Genomic DNA, 19,699 nt, shown 5'->3' with positions numbered 1-19,699 from the left:
CATGAGACTTGATAGCGCAGTAGGCAGAGCGTCCGTGTCGCATTAAGATGTTCGTATCATGGTTAGGTACGATTACATTTTCAAGAGTACTCGTATTTTATGTATCTTTTTTCTTGTTTGGCCAGTTTTGTTTCAAATAGTTACAAATGCATGAGATAGAATATTTTTTGTGCACAGATTGATCGTTTCGAACATTTGGTGTTATTCATATGAAATTTGATAAGGCTTTCATCGTGTAAACGCCATTGCCTATTAGTGTAATGTGCTGGTTTTGCAAAGTTCCAATTTTATTTTAACATGATTTATTATTTGAGCGGCGTCACGACAAAACCAACATAGTGCGTTTGCGACCATCATGGATCCAGGCCAGCCTGCGCATCCGCGCAGTCTGATCAGGATCCATGCTGTTCGGTATCAGTTTCTCTACTTGTTATAGGGGTTTGTAAGCGAACAGCATGGATCCTGATCAGACTGCGCGGATGCGCAGGCTGGTCTAGATCCATGCTGGTCGCAAACCAATTATGTCGGTTTTGTCATGACGCGGCTCATTTATGTTTAAATGTTTTAAAGGACGGAACTTATTCAATAGGACATTAACTGAATACATGTTGTGAGTCGAATATAACAGGCAATTTTAGTAAGATACCATTTTCATGGCATTTGTATGGTAATTTTGTTACCAGACACGATCCATTTTTTGTACAACCCCCTTTTTATTAGTGATTTTTTTATAATTTGATAATCAAAGTTTTAAAAAATATTACGTCATATCCTAAACAAAATAAAATGGTCAAAATGTGTAAAAATAAGCACGACAGAAACAAGACATTCAGCCAACGGTGAGAAACAAATGTCATAACTATACGTATACAATGTCAGAAAAAATGCTTTACTAATTTAATAATGACCAATCAGAATTGTAAAATTTTTACATAAATTTAGTTCTTCTCGGTAAATTTAACAGAAAGTCAATCTGAAACAAAAAGACTGCCCCACTCTTTTTATTAAATTGAGCGTTACTGGTAATTCCGATGGATGCATGATAAACTGAATGGAATATGGCAATATTTAAAGTTATTTTGACTTTCACCTGTTTACTCACTATAAACCCTTGGATGGGCATAATGCCACTTTCAGTTAAATATAAGTATTGTGTTGACAATTACTTTTAAAGTTTGTTAGTTAGAAAATCGGTCTATTGCTGTTTTATTCACGCACAAAAAAGGTCTACGTTTGGTATCTTGTTTTAAGCATTGTTGTGTAATAGACCTTAGTTCATATGTTTGTATGCTTTTCGAGTATAATTCAAAGCATATTTTTGTTTTATTTGATTTTTTTTAAAGGTTGCTCAAATATATAATAAACGATTCTTTGAAACTTAAACGTTTTAATAAATCAAATACAGTATCTGACTTGTTACAAGATTTCAGTCTGAGATAAATATATTTTTAAAACAGAAGTAAAATCACGATAAGAAATATCACATTCTTAAAGCAAAGCACGAGTTCTTATATCATTGTCATCCACTTTTGCTGATATTTGAGACAGTCGAAATGTGTACAATGAAAATGTTCCGAAAACAATAGTCATCCCTTTTGATGTCTATAATTCTGCGACAAATATTCTTTGTCTTACAGCCTATAAGCTATTAAGGTCCATTGGATCATTATTTTCGTTCAACGTAGTGACTTGGAAGTTATCTTTTGATAATTGCCGTGAAAGTTATCTTTGTGTACAAATGCCGTGAAAGATATCTTTGAGATGTGCCGTTAAAGTTATATTTGTATTAGAAGTGCCGTAAAAGTTATTTTTGAGAATTACCGTCACGGTGGAAGTTATCTCTGTGTTCTCAGTATTGTGTAGGTTATCTGAAAGTACCGTGGATTTAAGCCGTGGATGTTATCTTTGTTTGGGATCTAGAAGGATATTTAGATAGGAGAGCCGTCGGAATCGCCTACATAAGAGCTATTGTTAAAGCATACTGTGGGATAGTACGACCCGACGCTCATCTGGGAGTACCGCCGACATGTTGTTTTATTTAGTGGCTCGTAGGTTCCGTCATTTTCATCAAGTCGGTATAAGGGTTTTCTCTCTAACTCTATCCAAGACCCTGGAATTGAAGTTATATAAATTGCATATTCAAATTAAATATTTGAAAATAAAACTGCATCAGAATGTCACAAACAAGTACATGTATAGTAACATTAGATATACAAAATTTCTTATTTAATATCCGTCCTGCACACAAAGCGGGTATGGATGTGAGATAAGCTTTTCAATAATATTTCGTAATATTTTAAAAACATAAAAAAGAATGAGTCAAGTCGGCTAATTCTGTATGGCAGTCTTATTTCGTACGCTTATTTTCTTTAACATTAGGGTCATTGAAGTAAACATGCGTTTAGTGCATCATTTAAGTAAATAACTTTTCATTTTAGCAAATGTTTCTATTGGTAAATAATGAATTTCGCTAAATATTTAGTGCAAATTCGCAGAATCTATACGGGCGCTAATCTTTTTAAGTTTTAAGTTTTTTGTAACGCATTTAACTATATTTTCTCTCATAAAGGGAAAATAACTCTCTGAAAGTTATGTTTATTAAAACATTACCCATCCTGGAACAACAATCCTCCATACTTAGTGCTGAAGATACCCGCCGACCATTCAACCAGTATATTTTGTAATATTTCGACATATCCTAAATAAAAAAAAAAAACATACAGAAAATTATAAACCAAAATTTCTTATTATAGTTCACATAAAGAGTTTAAACAATGACATCCTTCAAGTATATTCTTGTTTTCATCAGCATCATCATTACCATCATCATCATCACCATCATCATCATCATTATCATTAACATCACTATCATCAACATCATCATCATCACCATCACCACCACCATCATTATCATCATCATCATCATCATCACCATCATTATCATCATCATCAATCACTATAATTATTATCATTATTTTTATTATTATTCTGTGAAATTTGTTTAAATTTGACTAAAGTTCAATCTTCTTTAACCAGATTGGCTGGTTTGAAAACAAAATAGAAATACAGTGAAACCTCGACATAGTAGCTTTATGCAGAGCAGTAACCACTTTACAAAACCAGAATCGATTCTCCCAAAAAAGATTTAACACTGAATTTAACCTCGGTAGAGCGACACCTCTATGCAACAACCAAAATATGTGTATCCAAAATGGTGTTGCTATGAAGAGGTCGTGAGGGAAGCCGTGGCCTAGTCATAAAGGTGTCTGTCTCTAAACCTAGGAGTCCTCCTCGGGTCACGTCAATGTTTTCAAATTTGACACCAGAACTGGCTGGTTCAAGTTAGCGGACTTGCAAGTGATTAAATTAAGTTGCAAGAACTTGTTTCGAAATCGAGCTTGTGTAAATATGTTCAAACTAGAGGTTTAACTGTATATATAATTACCGGTATTTTAAGGTTGCCTCTGTAGTGCAGACTGTAACAATCGCATGCTGCTAGTAGTTTTTGTGTCGTTTCACTTACTTGTATCATATTAGCTGTAAAATACATGTATATGTCTATAAATAGATTCAGTGAACGCTATAATAACAATATATAATAACAATACATATAATAAAACGCAATAACGGCGCGTGCATCATACAGATACCAGAACACGTTGCCTGGTTCAAACCAACAAACAAAATATTTTAACGCATAATTGCGTTCTTAAATTTGTACTACTATCGTATTTCGATTCCTTGAAATTCCATATCAGACATTTCCTTACTTATCTTAAAAAAAGAAAAACTCTTACTGTGACGAAAGTCTATAATAATAAAAAAAAAAAGGAAATAGGACACACCGGGAAAAAAATGCTGAAAAGTTAATATGAGGTCAAAATGCCTAAAATTTGAAATTATTACATGCTATAAGATCAAGTAAAACATTCAAAATGGAAAAATCTGAAAAGGATAATAAACAAATACATGTATACTCAGAATTAAATTTAAATTTACATCTTTTATTGTGCGATTCTTAGCGGGATTTCAATAAAAAACGTTGCAAAGCTTTTTAATTTTGGGTAATTTTCGCACAAAAGTATTTTTCTAGAAAAAAGTAAGGGAATGATCAGAAGTCATTGATCACGACCTGCATCAGATAGAACACAAATCTTGGGAATATATTTCAAGTCCCAATATGCAAAAAAAAAAAATGAGTGAAGCCCCTTTAAAACCACTCACGAATTGCTGCCTTGTGAATTTGTCTGAGTACTGTGAGAGTAGTGCCAACTATTTTCAGCTGCACGGTACCGTTGTGAACAACCAGTCGTCCGTAGCATGGTCCTGACAAACAAAGAATACAAATGTGTTACAACTTTAATACATTAAAACAAGCTCATGTTTTCGTACAGAAACTTTTGCATATCAAATAGTTTTTCATTCAATCAAAGACACATATTAGATGTTCCTGATTCATTATTTTTTACACGGGTTGTTGCTGGTAGTGTTGTCTTTTGTTGTATTTTTAGTAACACGTTCACTGTAAATGTCATATATCGACTTAGGAAAAAGGACTTTACGTGCCCTTCGTGCATTATTTTATGCACGAGTTATTACCTGAGTAGAACATACGACATTCCGTAAGCTATAGGTGGAAAATTTCCTAACATGAAAGAATCTGAAGAGCCTGGTGGGATTCGAACCAACAGCGGTCAGGGACAAGTTCTTAAATGAAACATCTACGCAGTAGAAATATTATGATACTGCAAAATCGATAATTGGTCGCACATAATATGTAAATAACTAGAATCTTAAATAAATATTTACGTTTCTTCAAATCTTAATACCTTTTTTTCAAGTTTGATTTTCTTGAAAGAGTTTGGCTCATTTGGAGGCATGCAGCTTTTATGAAAATAATAGAAGAATCTTCTGACTAACCTGTGTGAATGGCAAGTTTCATCTGAAGTTTAGATTGAGAGTGTCGGCCAATTTCTAGATCACTACAACACGTCATTATATCTATAGCCAAGTTGGCTATCTCACATGCGTTCCGCACCTGCTTCTTGACCTCCGAATCTGTAATAAATCGAGATTGTTTTGAAGGCTTTTAAGTGGCACAAAGACAGCGGCCATGGCGCCGTTATATGTCGCAAAGCCGCTAAATGTCCACTATCGTCGCTAAATGTCGCACCATTGCCGCTTAATGTCGAGTCCGTCGCAATATGTCGTAAAATCTTCTGGCGCTAAATGCCGCAACAGTGACGTTAAATGACGCACAAATGGGGCACCAGTACAGATGGAAAGTCATTGTATGACCTTACTGTGTTGGGGTGGCGTTTAAATGTGTAAAACCTAATTATCCTAAATAGGAATTAAAAAAATATTAGGAGAGATAAAATTATTATTTGTTCCTTGTATTAAAATCTTATTAGAAGTTACAAAGTTCAAATCACGTTTTTATTATATATTTAGGTATTTGGAGCTGTTTTTCTGGGGTTTTTTCTAAAAGGTATATGAATTCTCGTTGTTTATTATTTTGTATTGCCATTTGTGCATTGATTTTGTGTTTTGTGTATAATGTATGTGTTTTTCTGTATATTTTTGTATAATGATTAATACGCATGCTTTAAATACGTTTTATATTATATGAAAATGTCGATGAGCTGTTAATGTGCTGAAGACTAATAAAATATATGTCATATGTTATGTTATGTTATGTAAAGTCCTTTATCATAACCTCTCGAGCAAGGACACGAATGTCAGCCATTGTAAAACACTTTAGAACTAACAATTATATTAACTATTTAGGTGTGAAAATTCAATTGCATTACTCAATTTCAAGTTTACTAATGTGATAATGTATAAAGGTACTTCCGAAATAATCATAAATCAGAGCAGGCGCTGTGGTGCAGTGGTAACACTGTTTGACTACAAATCAAGGGGTTGCGAGTTCGATCCCCCGCTACTCCACTAAAAATACTAACAAACTTTCGTATGAAAAACTAATTACAATTGTAATAATAATAATACTGACACACAGGACACTACTGACACACAGGACACCACTGACACACACAGGACACCAATGACACACACAGGACACTACTGACACAAACAGGACACCACTGACAAACACAGGACACTACTGACACAAACAGGACACCACTGACAAACACAGGACACTACTGACGCAAACAGGACACTACTGACACAAACAGGACACCAATGACAAACACAGGACAGTACTGACGTACACGACACTACTGTACTGACGCACAGGACGCTACTCACCCACAGGACACTACTGACACACAGGACACTACTGACACACTACTGACGCACACAGAACACCACTGCCACACACAGAACACCACTGACGCACACAGGACACCACTGACAAACACAGGATACTACTGACACACACAGAACACTACTGACACACAGGACACCACTGTCACACACAGAACACTACTAACGCACACAGGACACCACTTACAAACACAGGACACTACTGACGCACACAGAACACTACTGACACACACAGGACACCACTGACGCACACAGGACACCACTGACGCACGCAGGACACTACTGACGCACACAGGAAACTACTGACCCACAGGTCACTACTGGCACACACAGGACACTACTGACGCACACGACACCACTGACACACACACGACACTACTGTCACACACACAGAGAGGACACTTCTAACGCACACGACACTACTGTTACACTAAAGACACCATTGACGCACACGTAACTACTAACACACACAGGAAACTACTGACACACATGAAACTACTGACACACACAGGACACTACTGGCACACATGACACCACTGACACACACAGGGCACTACTGACACACACAGGACACTACTGACGCACACGACACTACTGCTACACACACACAGAGGACAATTCTAACGCACACGACACTACTGTTACACACAGGACACCATTGACGTAAACGACACTACTGACACACACAGGAAACTACTGACACACATGAAACTACTGACACACACAGGACACTATTGACGCACACGGCAATACTCACACACAGGACACTACTCACACACAGGACACTACTCACACACAAGACACTACTCACACACATGAAACTACTGACGCACACGACACTACTGTCACACACAGGACACCATTAACGCACACGACACTACTGACACACACACAGGACACTACTGACACACACGACACTACTGTTACACACAGGACCATTGACGCACACGGCACTACTGACACACACACAGGATACTACTGACGCAAACGACACTACTGTTACACAGGACACTACTGACCCACAGGACACTACTGACACACAGGACACCACTCACACACTTGACACTACTAAAGCACTGACCTGACACACTTGACATAAAAGACACTTCTCACACACAGGACACTACTCACACACAACTCTATTTAAACACTGATCTTACACACAGGACACTACTCACACACTGACACATAGGATAATACTCACACACACTGACACATAGGACCCTACTCAACCACTGACCTGACACATAGGACACTACTCACACACTGACACATAGGACACTACTCAACCACTGACCTGACACATAGGACACTACTAAACCACTGACCTGACACATAGGACACTACTCAACCACTGACCTGACACAATGAACACTATGCACACTACGTACACAGGGAACTATTCTCTTACAAGCCTAACACACAGGACACTGTCACACAGTACCTTACACACGGCGAACATGGCCCACAGGGCACTTCTCACACAGAATACATGACTTACAGACCTTGCAGCCACTATGTTCGAGAATAATATTCGCGTGAATATACCAGAAGGTGGTTGTTTTTCGAACTTTGCATGCTTTCCCCTCAAAACAGAAAGAATATTTCCGAAATAAACATAATACTTCTGTAAACAAAGATATAAGATGATATAAGATAAAACCTGTATTTGTTCTGTATCTATAAATTTTAGAATGAATTTTGATCATGTTTTAATTAAACTAGTGACAGCAAAATTGGATGAATAGAAATTTAGAAGAGAAAGAAAAAAAAGTAATAGGATATTTCAAACAAGACAAGTAACCCCCAGATCTTTAATACTATGCCATTTCCTTATTGTAATTGATAAGGAGGCTAATTTTCAATGATATGTCTTAAATTGGTTTACAATAGTAATGCAAACCAAGCGGGGTATCAATTTTCGTCCTTTTAAGTTCGCTATGAAATTTAATGAAGAATATATTTAATTTCCTGGAAAATTGTAAGTTTACATGATTTTCTACCTTTCATTCCATGTATATAATAAAATCTTTTTATTTTTGCGAAATATGAACGGTTTTTTTTTTGTTTTTTTTGCGAAATATGAACGGTTCAGAAACGTCTTGAATGCATTAAATATGGGAGATATAGTTCACACTTTGTTGAAAATATCTACCTGGGGGCATTTTTGTCAAAGTACGCGTTTAATTTCTACATTCTATGGTGGCTTATTTCTGCCATTTCGTGTCTCCGTGTCTTTGGCCCTAAAAAGTCGAAGGCGAAGACACAAAGACACGAAATGGTAGAAATAAATCACAATGATATTCGCCTTATAGAAAAGGTATTCAGGGGCAAAAACACGACGACTCGATAAATTGGCCTGATGTCCTAGCTCCAACTCACGACATATGGGTTGCTTGGTGAAAAAAAACCGTATACATATATGTTTTATCACCAAGGGGCTCTTTGGTATAAATTATGATCGTCATTTTTAACTGACTAAGATGACTTCAATTTTAACCAATTATTTTGTATATCACAGCAAATTCTTTTCTATCTGATAGATAGCTAGTCCGCAGATCACTTACATAACGTTGATATTGACATATCATCACATGAATTTTGATATTGCGACATTTAACGGTAGTGTTGTGACATATAATTTAACGGTAAAAGAAAAAGGTGCGACATTTAACGTCATCATTGCGACATTTAAATATTCAAAATATTTTGAGACATTTAGCGCGGTTGTCACAGTAAGCGACAATAGTGCGACATTTAGCGGCAAGTGCGACATTTGGCGTTGTTGCGACATATAACGACACCACAGCGACTTTCCAGCTTTACTCGGTGCATTATTTCAAGCACGAACGGGCATCTGTGTAGAACCAGCGACATTCCTTAAGCTAGCTGGGCAGAATCCAATATCCCTGATAGGATTCTAGCCAACAAAGCTGAGGGACAAAACGTATGAACATAAATACATTTATCACTCGACATCGAACGCCCCAAATAAAATAACGACAACAAAATTATTTACGCAAGCTCAAGCTTCAAAGTGCAATGTACTGTACTAGGCTAGCCTGAAAATCGGTGCCGTGAGTCAAGGTTCTTTAATATTTTGAATATTTAACAAAAAATACAACAAAAAACAAACTGATACATTGTACTCTTCAGCCGTCACAGCTAATAAATGGCTTCCAAATCATAAAATTAATATTATATATATAATAGTGGGATATGTCCGATGTGACTTGCGCGTTAACTGTCAGTTTTTATTTGTTTAAATTGACGCAAAGTTAACTGAGCGGAATATTTCGACATTGGCAATGAACTTACTTATTTTCTACAAAAAGCTGTACACTCATTGAATGAACGGAAGTTGCCGAGCTCTTAACAGTATGTAAACAATCATATTAAGCCGGCTGAAATACTTTTTGATCATCCGGCAAACCTATGCCAGATTAATTATTTATAAATAAACGGAATTTGAAAATATATAATGTATTTTTTTTTTACAAAAATGGTAAGATGTACTTTATGATATTTTCCAAAACAAGATGATTATAGTTTGATCACTGTGAAACCAATTTAGTGATTTTGTGACATTAAAATAGCTGATGATTTATTGGTAATGTCAAGTTATTATCACGTTATAGACCCTTTCATTTAAGACCGTTTTCAAGTTGTCGCCCTTGGATGACGTCATTGGGGGATACGGCGGACAATGCCGATACGATTAAGTACACTAATAGAGGGATATAAAGGTCTTAATCCTTTCTCTTGTAAGATTGGCAGATTGAAATTGCCAAAATTGTGTGTAATTGAATAATATATTTCATAAAAAGGATGGTGAAATGAATAAAAATGTTTACTATAATCATGGAGTTGTATTTATATCTGTGCTATAATAAGGTTAATGATTTGTTCTAATAGTAGACCATATTGCTGGGTTACTGATCATAATTTTCATTTTCGTTAGATTCTTAATAATAATGATAAAATCTTACCAGGCAATTAAATCGTACTTACTTGCTAATACCAGAGATATAGATTATGTATCATATGTCTCTGCTAATATACAATACCCAAAAGATATTTTGAGTTTCAAAAATGTAAGGATTCTGTCGTTTCGAAAAAACGGCGGCGTAATAATTAATTGCAAGATACTGGTTTATCAAAAATCATTTTGATTTAAGCATAACTAAGACAAAGAAAAACAACAATATAAATATATGTAATTTCAAAAAAAAATGTAAAGGCATAAAAAGTAAAAATTATTTTGAATGTACATGAATGTATACTATTTGTGTCGGCAAAAATGCACTCTCAAAAATCGTACATCACACCAATATATTTAAGCTGGTAAAGTAATATGTTCAACTTTCATACTCTGCTTATCAAATATTTTTTAAAAAAAGTTGTGAATACGTTCACAGAAATTTGTTCTTAACTGAATTATAATTTTACGTATATTTGACTGTGCCAGTGGGATCGAGTATCAAATCAGTAGGGCGTGGCAAATAAAGTCCCTAGGATGATCCATAACAGAATTCGGACCATAAATATTTTGACAACTAACAAAAGTGACATAATCTGATGTAATTGTTATAACTCTAAAAAAAATGCACCCTGGTGATTTATGATATCACAGCCAAGTGCCGCTTGTATGCACCCTGTTTATTAATATGTTACAGCACAGTGGCGCTGAAATCTATTTATCTATGAAATAAGTTACTGGGGAAAAGGTCTTTATTCTTATAATCATAAGAATAGATTTTTAATTTCAAAATTATCTTATTATCGTCTGGTGCGAATCTAACATTATAAAAGACATTGCCACATGGTTTTCGTTCTTTCCGGAATATTTATAAAATTATCTCCTTCACTAATTCTTTGAAATATTTTTTTTGTACAGCATAATGAAAAGAATCAGTAAGTATTGAAAGAATGCATTCTGTTATTGTTCTATAAAAGCTTGAAAAACAATCATTACAAGACATTGGCTATCTTATTTTCATGTTTGTCACAAATACACCGGAATTTTCTAAATGAAAGAAAATAACACAGGAAACTAGAAAATGACCACTTAAATTTATAATAGGCAATTTCAATATGTATGGGTGTTTTTAAAATATTAAAATTTGATTTAGTTATTAGCTTTTTATCCTGGAATTTATAAGAGAAAATCTAGATCTAATAAATATATTCACTTTTTTTCACTCCGTAGCGAGAATTAATCTCAATCTTTGTTTTTGTATTAAATTTTCTTTTGTCTTGATATTGAATTTATGTTTACATGCGTTAATTTTTACATGTTATAATCATAATTGAACAGTCACTATTTACGCATTTAACTTTTCAATAAGCTAACATTCTATGCGGCCTGCATAGTTTTATCCCCCATTTACGTCACATCCGGTAAGGGAAGTAACTCTTCCCAGACTGTTATCGCTTAAATGAAAGGGTCTTATAAGACCCTTTCATTTAAGACCGTTTTCAAGTTGTCGCCCTTGGATGACGTCATTGGGGGATACGGCGGACAATGCCGATACGATTAAGTACACTAATAGAGGGATATAAAGGTCTTAATCCTTTCTCTTGTAAGATTGGCAGATTGAAATTGCCAAAATTGTGTGTAATTGAATAATATATTTCATAAAAAGGATGGTGAAATGAATAAAAATGTTTACTATAATCATGGAGTTGTATTTATATCTGTGCTATAATAAGGTTAATGATTTGTTCTAATAGTAGACCATATTGCTGGGTTACTGATCATAATTTTCATTTTCGTTAGATTCTTAATAATAATGATAAAATCTTACCAGGCAATTAAATCGTACTTACTTGCTAATACCAGAGATATAGATTATGTATCATATGTCTCTGCTAATATACAATACCCAAAAGATATTTTGAGTTTCAAAAATGTAAGGATTCTGTCGTTTCGAAAAAACGGCGGCGTAATAATTAATTGCAAGATACTGGTTTATCAAAAATCATTTTGATTTAAGCATAACTAAGACAAAGAAAAACAACAATATAAATATATGTAATTTCAAAAAAAAATGTAAAGGCATAAAAAGTAAAAATTATTTTGAATGTACATGAATGTATACTATTTGTGTCGGCAAAAATGCACTCTCAAAAATCGTACATCACACCAATATATTTAAGCTGGTAAAGTAATATGTTCAACTTTCATACTCTGCTTATCAAATATTTTTTAAAAAAAGTTGTGAATACGTTCACAGAAATTTGTTCTTAACTGAATTATAATTTTACGTATATTTGACTGTGCCAGTGGGATCGAGTATCAAATCAGTAGGGCGTGGCAAATAAAGTCCCTAGGATGATCCATAACAGAATTCGGACCATAAATATTTTGACAACTAACAAAAGTGACATAATCTGATGTAATGTTATAACTTTAAAAAATGCACCCTGGTGATTTATGATATCACAGCCAAGTGCCGCTTGTATGCACCCTGTTTATTAATATGTTACAGCCCAGTGACGCTTAAATCTATTTATCTATGAAATAAGTTACTGGGGAAAAGGTCTTTATTCTTATAATCATAAGAGTAGATTTTTAATATCAAAATTATCTTATTATCGTCTGGTGCGAATCTCACATTATAAAAGACATTGCCACATGGTTTTCGTTCTTTCCGGAATATTTATAAAATTATATCCTTCACTGGTTCTTTGAAATATTTTTTTGTATGGCATAATGAAAAAGAATCAGTAAGTATTGACAGAATGCATTCTGTTATTGTTCTATTAAAGCTTGAAAAACTATCATTAAAAGACAATGGCAATCTTATTTTCATGTTTGTCACAAATACACCGGAATTTTCTAAATGACAGAAAATAACACAGAAAGCAGAAAATGACCATTTAAATTTATAATAGGCAATTTCATAGTGTATAGATGTTTTTAAAATATTAAAATTTGATTAAGTTACTAGCTTTTTATCCTGGCATTAATTAGAGAAAATCTAGATCTAATAAATATATTCACTTTTTTCACTCCGTAGCGAGAATTAATCTCAATCTTTGTTTTTGTATTAAATTTTCTTTTGTCTTGATATTGAATTTATGTTTACATGCGTTAATTTTTACATGTTATAATCATAATTGAACAGTCACTATTTACGCATTTAACTTTTCAATAAGCTAACATTCTATGCGGCCTGCATAGTTTGGATTTAGCTCAATACAGGATTGGAGCAGTACCTCTAGACGCTTGCAGAAATCATGATCACAAAATAGACAAATATCGTTTTTTTCGCCGAATTTTACATTTTTCCTTGATTATCGTACTTGATTCGGTGTAAAAAGATGAATTAGACCTGTTAAAGTTCATTCCGTTGGGTAAAAAGACAAGATTTTAGCATTTTATCATTCAAGCGCCTTGTCCGGTATATACCGGAATACGGTATTTAGTGTGGTGCTCCAATCCTTTTTTTAGTCACAGCCGCATAGTTTTATCCCCCATTTACGTCACATCCGGTAAGGGAAGTAACTCTTCCCAGACTGTTATCGCTTAAATGAAAGGGTCTATAGCATGTACCTGTATGTGATATAGATTATAGGCATCATTTCTATTTTGTATTGAACACGGAAATTGTCGAACTATACCGGACTTTCCCGAACTTTTGAAAAACGGTAAAAATGAATGCACACTGATGTTCTAACCTGACAGAACCAGGAGGTATTGACCCATTCTTGCAACCGGAAACACGTTGTACTGTTCCATCCTCTCGTCCAATAGCTCCATGACCAACGTAAGGATATGTATCGTCTGCGGCGCAGTGAACATGCTGAAGAACTTTGTATAGCCTGCAATACTGACCATGAAAATGGTGGTGTCCGGTGCTTCGTATGGGATCATGTTGCTATGGTTATCCACATTCACCTTTCGCACGAGAGTTCTTGGTATAATCTGTAAAATATGCAGACGTATATTATTTGAATGCATACCTTTTTATGTACTTTATTTCTATATTAAACTTTTAAAAACCGATATCAAGTGACAGGTGCTCCACTTATTGGTCAAAATTGCTAAGCATAGTCGTAAAGCCATTTAAATTCTAAGAATAATGTTACATTCAGAACATCTCGCTGTAGTATGATGGAAAGTACCGGAAAGATGCGAGTGAATAAAAAAAATTTTTTTACCCGAGTAACTACTTGGTCAGTAGATTCACGTTGTTTATCCACACGTGACGTCACACCTTTCAAAATGTCCGACACGACAACCGCAATTTGTATTTGCTCGCGAAATATGAAGATAAAAATAGATACACACGCCGCTGTCGTTCCGATGAATATGAGCAACAAACAAAACAAAATGGCGGAAATTGCAATAGTCTTTTTGCAGCTGCTGAGTATGTCTTCCATCAACTTGATTTGCTTTCCCCGTATTACCGCAGACAGGTGTTTCAGAGAGGAAGTCTCGTATTTAACAGTGCTATTCCAACATGTTTCGTTCATGCTAAAATTCATAGAATGTGAATGTAAGTAACAGAACAGGTCGTATGTGCAAGAGTAGGAACACGCGCTGCCTGAATCCTCGTCCGTCTCACATAGCACATTTTTGAACTTTGATACAAAATTTAGGGTTTTCTCCGCGTTTGTGTCTATTTTGAAACGTTGAGACCTTGTCTCTAATAGTATTAAAATGTTTCGCAGGATTTTCACCTGAAACGCCTTCTTGAACGAGGACATATATTTATAAAGTGATTTCCATTTTCGCACTTCATCTAATTCGAACCCTCGCTGAAAAATCACTGCACTTAAATCTGAAGCAAAGTGCATATAAAACTCTGACTCTGCGACCACTTCATGAATATCTTTACTTCTCCAGTCAGTAATTTGACTTATTAATTTCCATTCGACAAGTGTGTTTGTATCGAGCACTTCGTGCAGTTTTTCATCGGTTCGGTGATAATCGCTCGACAACCGGTCTGACTTTTTTTCTGGTAACGATATTCGTTTGTTATGCTCGTGCAATAGGACAGCCATGCAGTTATCAAGTGTTCCAAGTCCTGTTAGATAATTCCTAGTCTGAAAAAAGACCAAAGAGAATGGAAAGAAATCGGCAAGCGAAAAACTAAAAGCCATTTAGCTCGTTCTACATGGAAATACTTTAAAGGTATTCTAGATCCATCTTTTGGTGATTAATTTAATTCTTATTTTGTTGGCGGCAACTGATTTTTCTCGATCCATCTATTGGTAGCTAATTTAATCCTTCCTTTGTTGGCGGTAACTGATTTTACCTGTGCGACCAGTGCAGTCCCCTGATCCTGGTCTGCAGTGCTCGCTATTCAATCAGTCGCCACATATTTTAACATTTTTCTCTAAAAATGATGAATGGTTTTGTCCAGATTAAACGATGGACCAGTCCATTTCAGATATTGAGCATGGTAAGGGTTATGTGCTAGACCAGGGTCTTCTATTTGAAAAACCATGGCTAGACAGACAAATCGAGACAGAAAAAATAACCTCAGAAGAAAATAAATTACCTGGATACCAGTGACCATACCCTGTCCAGCGTCGACCAGGTATATCAAACTGTAAACGAGGCTCAGTATTGCCAAGATAGCACAAGGAAGTGCCAGTTCCAAGAACTTTTTCCTGTTTGCATACATTTTTCTCTGCTCAGTCTGGACATCATCTTAAATAGCAAAAGAAAAAAAACGAGAGCATTTGATGAAAGGGATATTCTTGATATGAAATGAATGGAAGCATGTTCTAGCAATCGCATTTTCTGCCTGTTCTTTTACATTTCGCTATTTTTTATTTATTCGTGTATAAAAAGTCTTTAAAATTCGTTTTTGGAACCGGTCTATTTGGTTGTGGATACCAAAATAAGTTGGTTATTCTGGAAAGTAATGTTTTACAAATTATAGTTGCCTTAGATATACATTAATTCATTTCCATTACTTACGTAACCACTGCGTTTAAAACAAATTGATTGGTCAGGTTGTTACAATTCTATTTGTCGTGTATTGGTTATTTATTTGTTCGTGTGTTTGTTTCTTTGTTCGTTCGTTCATGCATTCATTCATTCATTCATTTATTTTCGTATCAAATAGCATTTCCATACCTGGTCTGACTGGTGTTTCGTCCAGTTTGGAAAGCATATCTTCGAGGTCCTTTTGTGTATTGACTTCAACCCGAGATGGACGAGTGAACACAGAAAATCGCGTTGTCTGCCACTGGTTAAGGCTTGTGTTCATAATCTTAAACATATACTTAAAGAATTGATACATACACCTAAGAATTTGATACATATACACGAGGACTTGATAAATATACTAAAGCATTGATACATATACTGAAGGACTTGCTTCATATATTTAAGGATTTGATGCATACCCTAAAGGACTTGATACATATACTTGATTTGAGACAAATTCTTGATACAATTATACAGTATTTACTACTATTTTATCTTATGTTTTTAATTTAAAAATGTGACGCTTATTTTTGCAAAATAATGGTGGTTTTCAAAAGTTGATTCACTAATTCCACCATGAATTAGTATGAATGATTTTTACACCATCCGGTCCCTATATCTAGCTATTCCAAAGAAAAAAAATGCAGTTATCAATATCGATTTTGGGTGCTGTATGAAGCAGAAATATTTTCAGCAGCGGCCGAGAGGTTCAAGTCGTTGAATTACAATAACTTACCATTCACTGTTACGGGTTCGAATCCAACTAAGAACCGTAGAATTAACATGAGAGGAAGCTATCAGGGCTTCCGTTAGTGGAAGTTTAGGAGTAATTTACTTTTTGATTTTAGCTTGTGATTTCAAAAATGTATGCTTTTCCATTTTTTACCTATATAATGTGACTTCTAATGTTGAACATTTTGCACTGCAGCTATTGAGTAAGCTATCCAACTTAATGTGGTTTACTAAAGACCGATTGGTCAATGTTGATCACACATGCCAGAAATAATCCTAGGGCAACCATCTGAAGTCTTACTAGAAAATTGCAAACTCTGTTCAGTTGTGTACATGTAGCGTAGCGTTATTTATAGGAGCTGCCTTAAATCAGATTGAGATTTGTCTTGTGGATTTGAATAAATGTCACATCAAACCCAAAAATAAAATTTACTAGAACACACAAAATTAAAAAAATAAATAAATAAATAAATAAATAAATAAAACGTGGATAAATACCTGAGATAAAGGCGCGTGTAGCATCTGCTGTAAGCGTGTTCGGTCCAGGATTGCTTTTAAAAATTTATCGTTATTAAAACAAAAATATCTACGTTAGCTTTAGCTATACACTGCTTTCTCTGTCGTTAAATTTATCAAAATTAAAAGCGCATGTCCGTTACATTTTCTTTTTCTTTTAGATTTAGTCATTCCTTTTACATTGTTTAGTTATTTTTTGTGCAAAATATCCATAAAACTGCGATGAGCTAATGTGGAAATCCAGAACGTTTAAGTTAGTTTTACATAATATCCGTTACCAAGTCAACGGTAGACCTGAAATTATCATCTTTTATAATGGTGATAATTTTGAAGCTATAATAGATGTTGACCGATAATCATGATGGATTTTTCCAAACGCAAGACGTATAGATAAAAATTACGTGTTAAAATGACGTCAAAAATTATATAAAAAAAATTCGGTGACGTCGTCGGTAAAATTTACATAATTAATGTAAAGGTAATATTTGAAAATTATGCAGATGGAACTATTAACTGTTATTTACAGTAAGGACAATCCTGGTTTGTTTGTTGTTGTTACTTTCTAATATCCCACAGATAGACGTGTGAAAATAACAACATAAGTAAACAGAAAACTCGCCGTGAGGTCTACCATCACATGCACAAACGCATGTTTTATATATTTAGATATTCAAAACATGGACCTGATAAATACCCTGCTGGAATAGCCCCATAATAATTCAACCAGACTTAGGAACGTACATAAATACATGTATATCATTTAAGCATTCAGAAATATTTCCTGTTCAAATTGTGCAATTGGACCCACATCACATGTACACCGATCGATAAGACAACGGACACTGATATACCAAGTTCGAATCCCGTTTCGCGTGATTTGTTTTACCGTTATTTTCAAGATATTTGTCGGGTCCATGTTTTGAATATCTAAAGCAACGCTCAAATGCATCATATAAAGAACATGATAAAAATGATTGCCATAAACATAATGATGATGATAGTGGTGGTGATGATGATAGTGATGATGATGATGATGATGATGATGATGATGACGATGATGATGATGAATTTAAGCGCCGCTTATTGTTCATTCTTGTGATTATACATATCTTGCGGAAACATCCGAATCAGTCACATCTTGTCTCGATGCATAAACTCGCGAAACTTATATGACACAAATGTGTCGTCTGCAAATTTCCTGTGATTGTGTCATTCATTTTTGTTTCTGATGTTACTTAAGTTTTACATATCTCGCAGAAACAAACTAAATTACATTTGAATTACATAAACCTGCGAAACACATATGCCACACATTTGTAGTCTGCAAAATTGCTGCACGCATAATAGTGTCATTCACTGTTCTTTCTTGCGCCGTTAGCTTATCATTCAGATACGAGAGAATCCTTCACCTTTTGTCCTGAGACATCATAGTTTAGAATCCACACGGGTGATGATGATCTTTACTTATTTCCTATGTACGCTTGTGCGTCTTGCTAAGAACTGGCAACAAATGTCACTGTGACTATAGTGATGCACCTATGATTGAATGAAATGTATCATCTGTCAGCTTTCAGAACAAGTGTAAAATTCTGAAATCGTGCACGCCCAGAGTCGTATAATGCACGAGCCATTTCAAAACAGGATTGAACCCGTGAGATATTTAAAGAAAACTAAAAGGAAACCGTGATGGACGTTATGGGATGTAATAGACAGAAAATGAAAATAAGGATGCGTATCTCTTTTATATAAAGTAAATACTGAGCAATGGCTTTTTACGGCCATTCAAGTAGAGCTAGACTTTATTCTTAAGTGTCCCGGGTACCAAAACTAATAAGCAATAAGATACGCTGAAAATGATTTTATTGCTATGTATACATCCTCAACATATCCACAAATACCCTAAAAGAATTCGGGTGATCTGTTCTTGTCAATTGTTAATAATAAAGTCATATGAAATCCATTGGCCAGTTTGATGCTTATTAACACCGCACTTTGGGGTCCAATTTTGACCCCAAAGTGAGTTACACAGGTACATATGCATTTTTAACATCAGACAAACGGCCTAAAAATTCAATCAATAAAAAATGAATTTTCATGATGTTTAAAAGTCAAAGCCAACGGTAAACAAAAAATCAAGGTATCGAATTCCATAAAATCGGATAACAATAGCAGATTATAAATAGAGAATATTCAAGTTTTTTCTATAAATAC

At 34.8% G+C, this 19,699-nt stretch overlaps 1 protein-coding gene across 2 annotated transcripts; it reads right to left on the bottom strand.

Annotated features, from left to right (window-relative positions):
• Window positions 1–1,423: 1,423 nt before the first annotated feature.
• Window positions 1,424–18,312, bottom strand: LOC132759348 (uncharacterized). Of its 2 annotated transcripts, XM_060751121.1 has the most exons (10): window positions 17,471–18,312; window positions 16,388–16,523; window positions 15,804–15,955; window positions 14,458–15,345; window positions 13,975–14,221; window positions 4,921–5,058; window positions 4,225–4,326; window positions 3,446–3,537; window positions 2,611–2,698; window positions 1,424–2,110 (listed from the first exon to the last, which is right to left on the bottom strand). In XM_060751121.1, exons 1-10 carry the CDS (start codon window positions 17,492–17,494, stop codon window positions 1,929–1,931), a joined length of 2,049 nt encoding a protein of 682 aa, XP_060607104.1. In that variant the 5' UTR covers window positions 17,495–18,312; the 3' UTR covers window positions 1,424–1,928. The 2 variants fall into 2 exon arrangements, with proteins under 2 accessions (XP_060607104.1, XP_060607096.1); XM_060751113.1 differs by lacking the exon at window positions 17,471–18,312 and having other exon boundaries at window positions 16,388–17,379.
• Between the last annotated feature and the right edge of the window lie 1,387 nt (window positions 18,313–19,699).

The sequence above is a fragment of the Ruditapes philippinarum genome, unplaced genomic scaffold (assembly GCF_026571515.1).
Source record: "Ruditapes philippinarum isolate M1 unplaced genomic scaffold, ASM2657151v2 ctg995_1_1_1_1, whole genome shotgun sequence".
NCBI classification, from domain to species: domain Eukaryota; kingdom Metazoa; phylum Mollusca; class Bivalvia; order Venerida; family Veneridae; genus Ruditapes; species Ruditapes philippinarum.
Note: the sequence above shows the minus strand (reverse complement) of the source record. Positions and strands in the feature narration are given on the sequence as shown.

Excerpts from the sequence above, each read along its gene's own strand:
- LOC132759348 (XM_060751113.1), bottom strand. The coding sequence starts at position 16,574 with ATGTATCAAATTCTTAGGTGTATGTATCAATTCTTTAAGTATATGTTT. Across the intron at positions 15,956-16,387 it reads CGAAACACCAGTCAGACCAG|ATGATGTCCAGACTGAGCAG; the intron begins GTATGGAAATGC and ends TTGCTATTTAAG. Across the intron at positions 2,111-2,610 it reads GGATTGTTGTTCCAGGATGG|GGTCTTGGATAGAGTTAGAG; the intron begins GTAATGTTTTAA and ends CTTCAATTCCAG.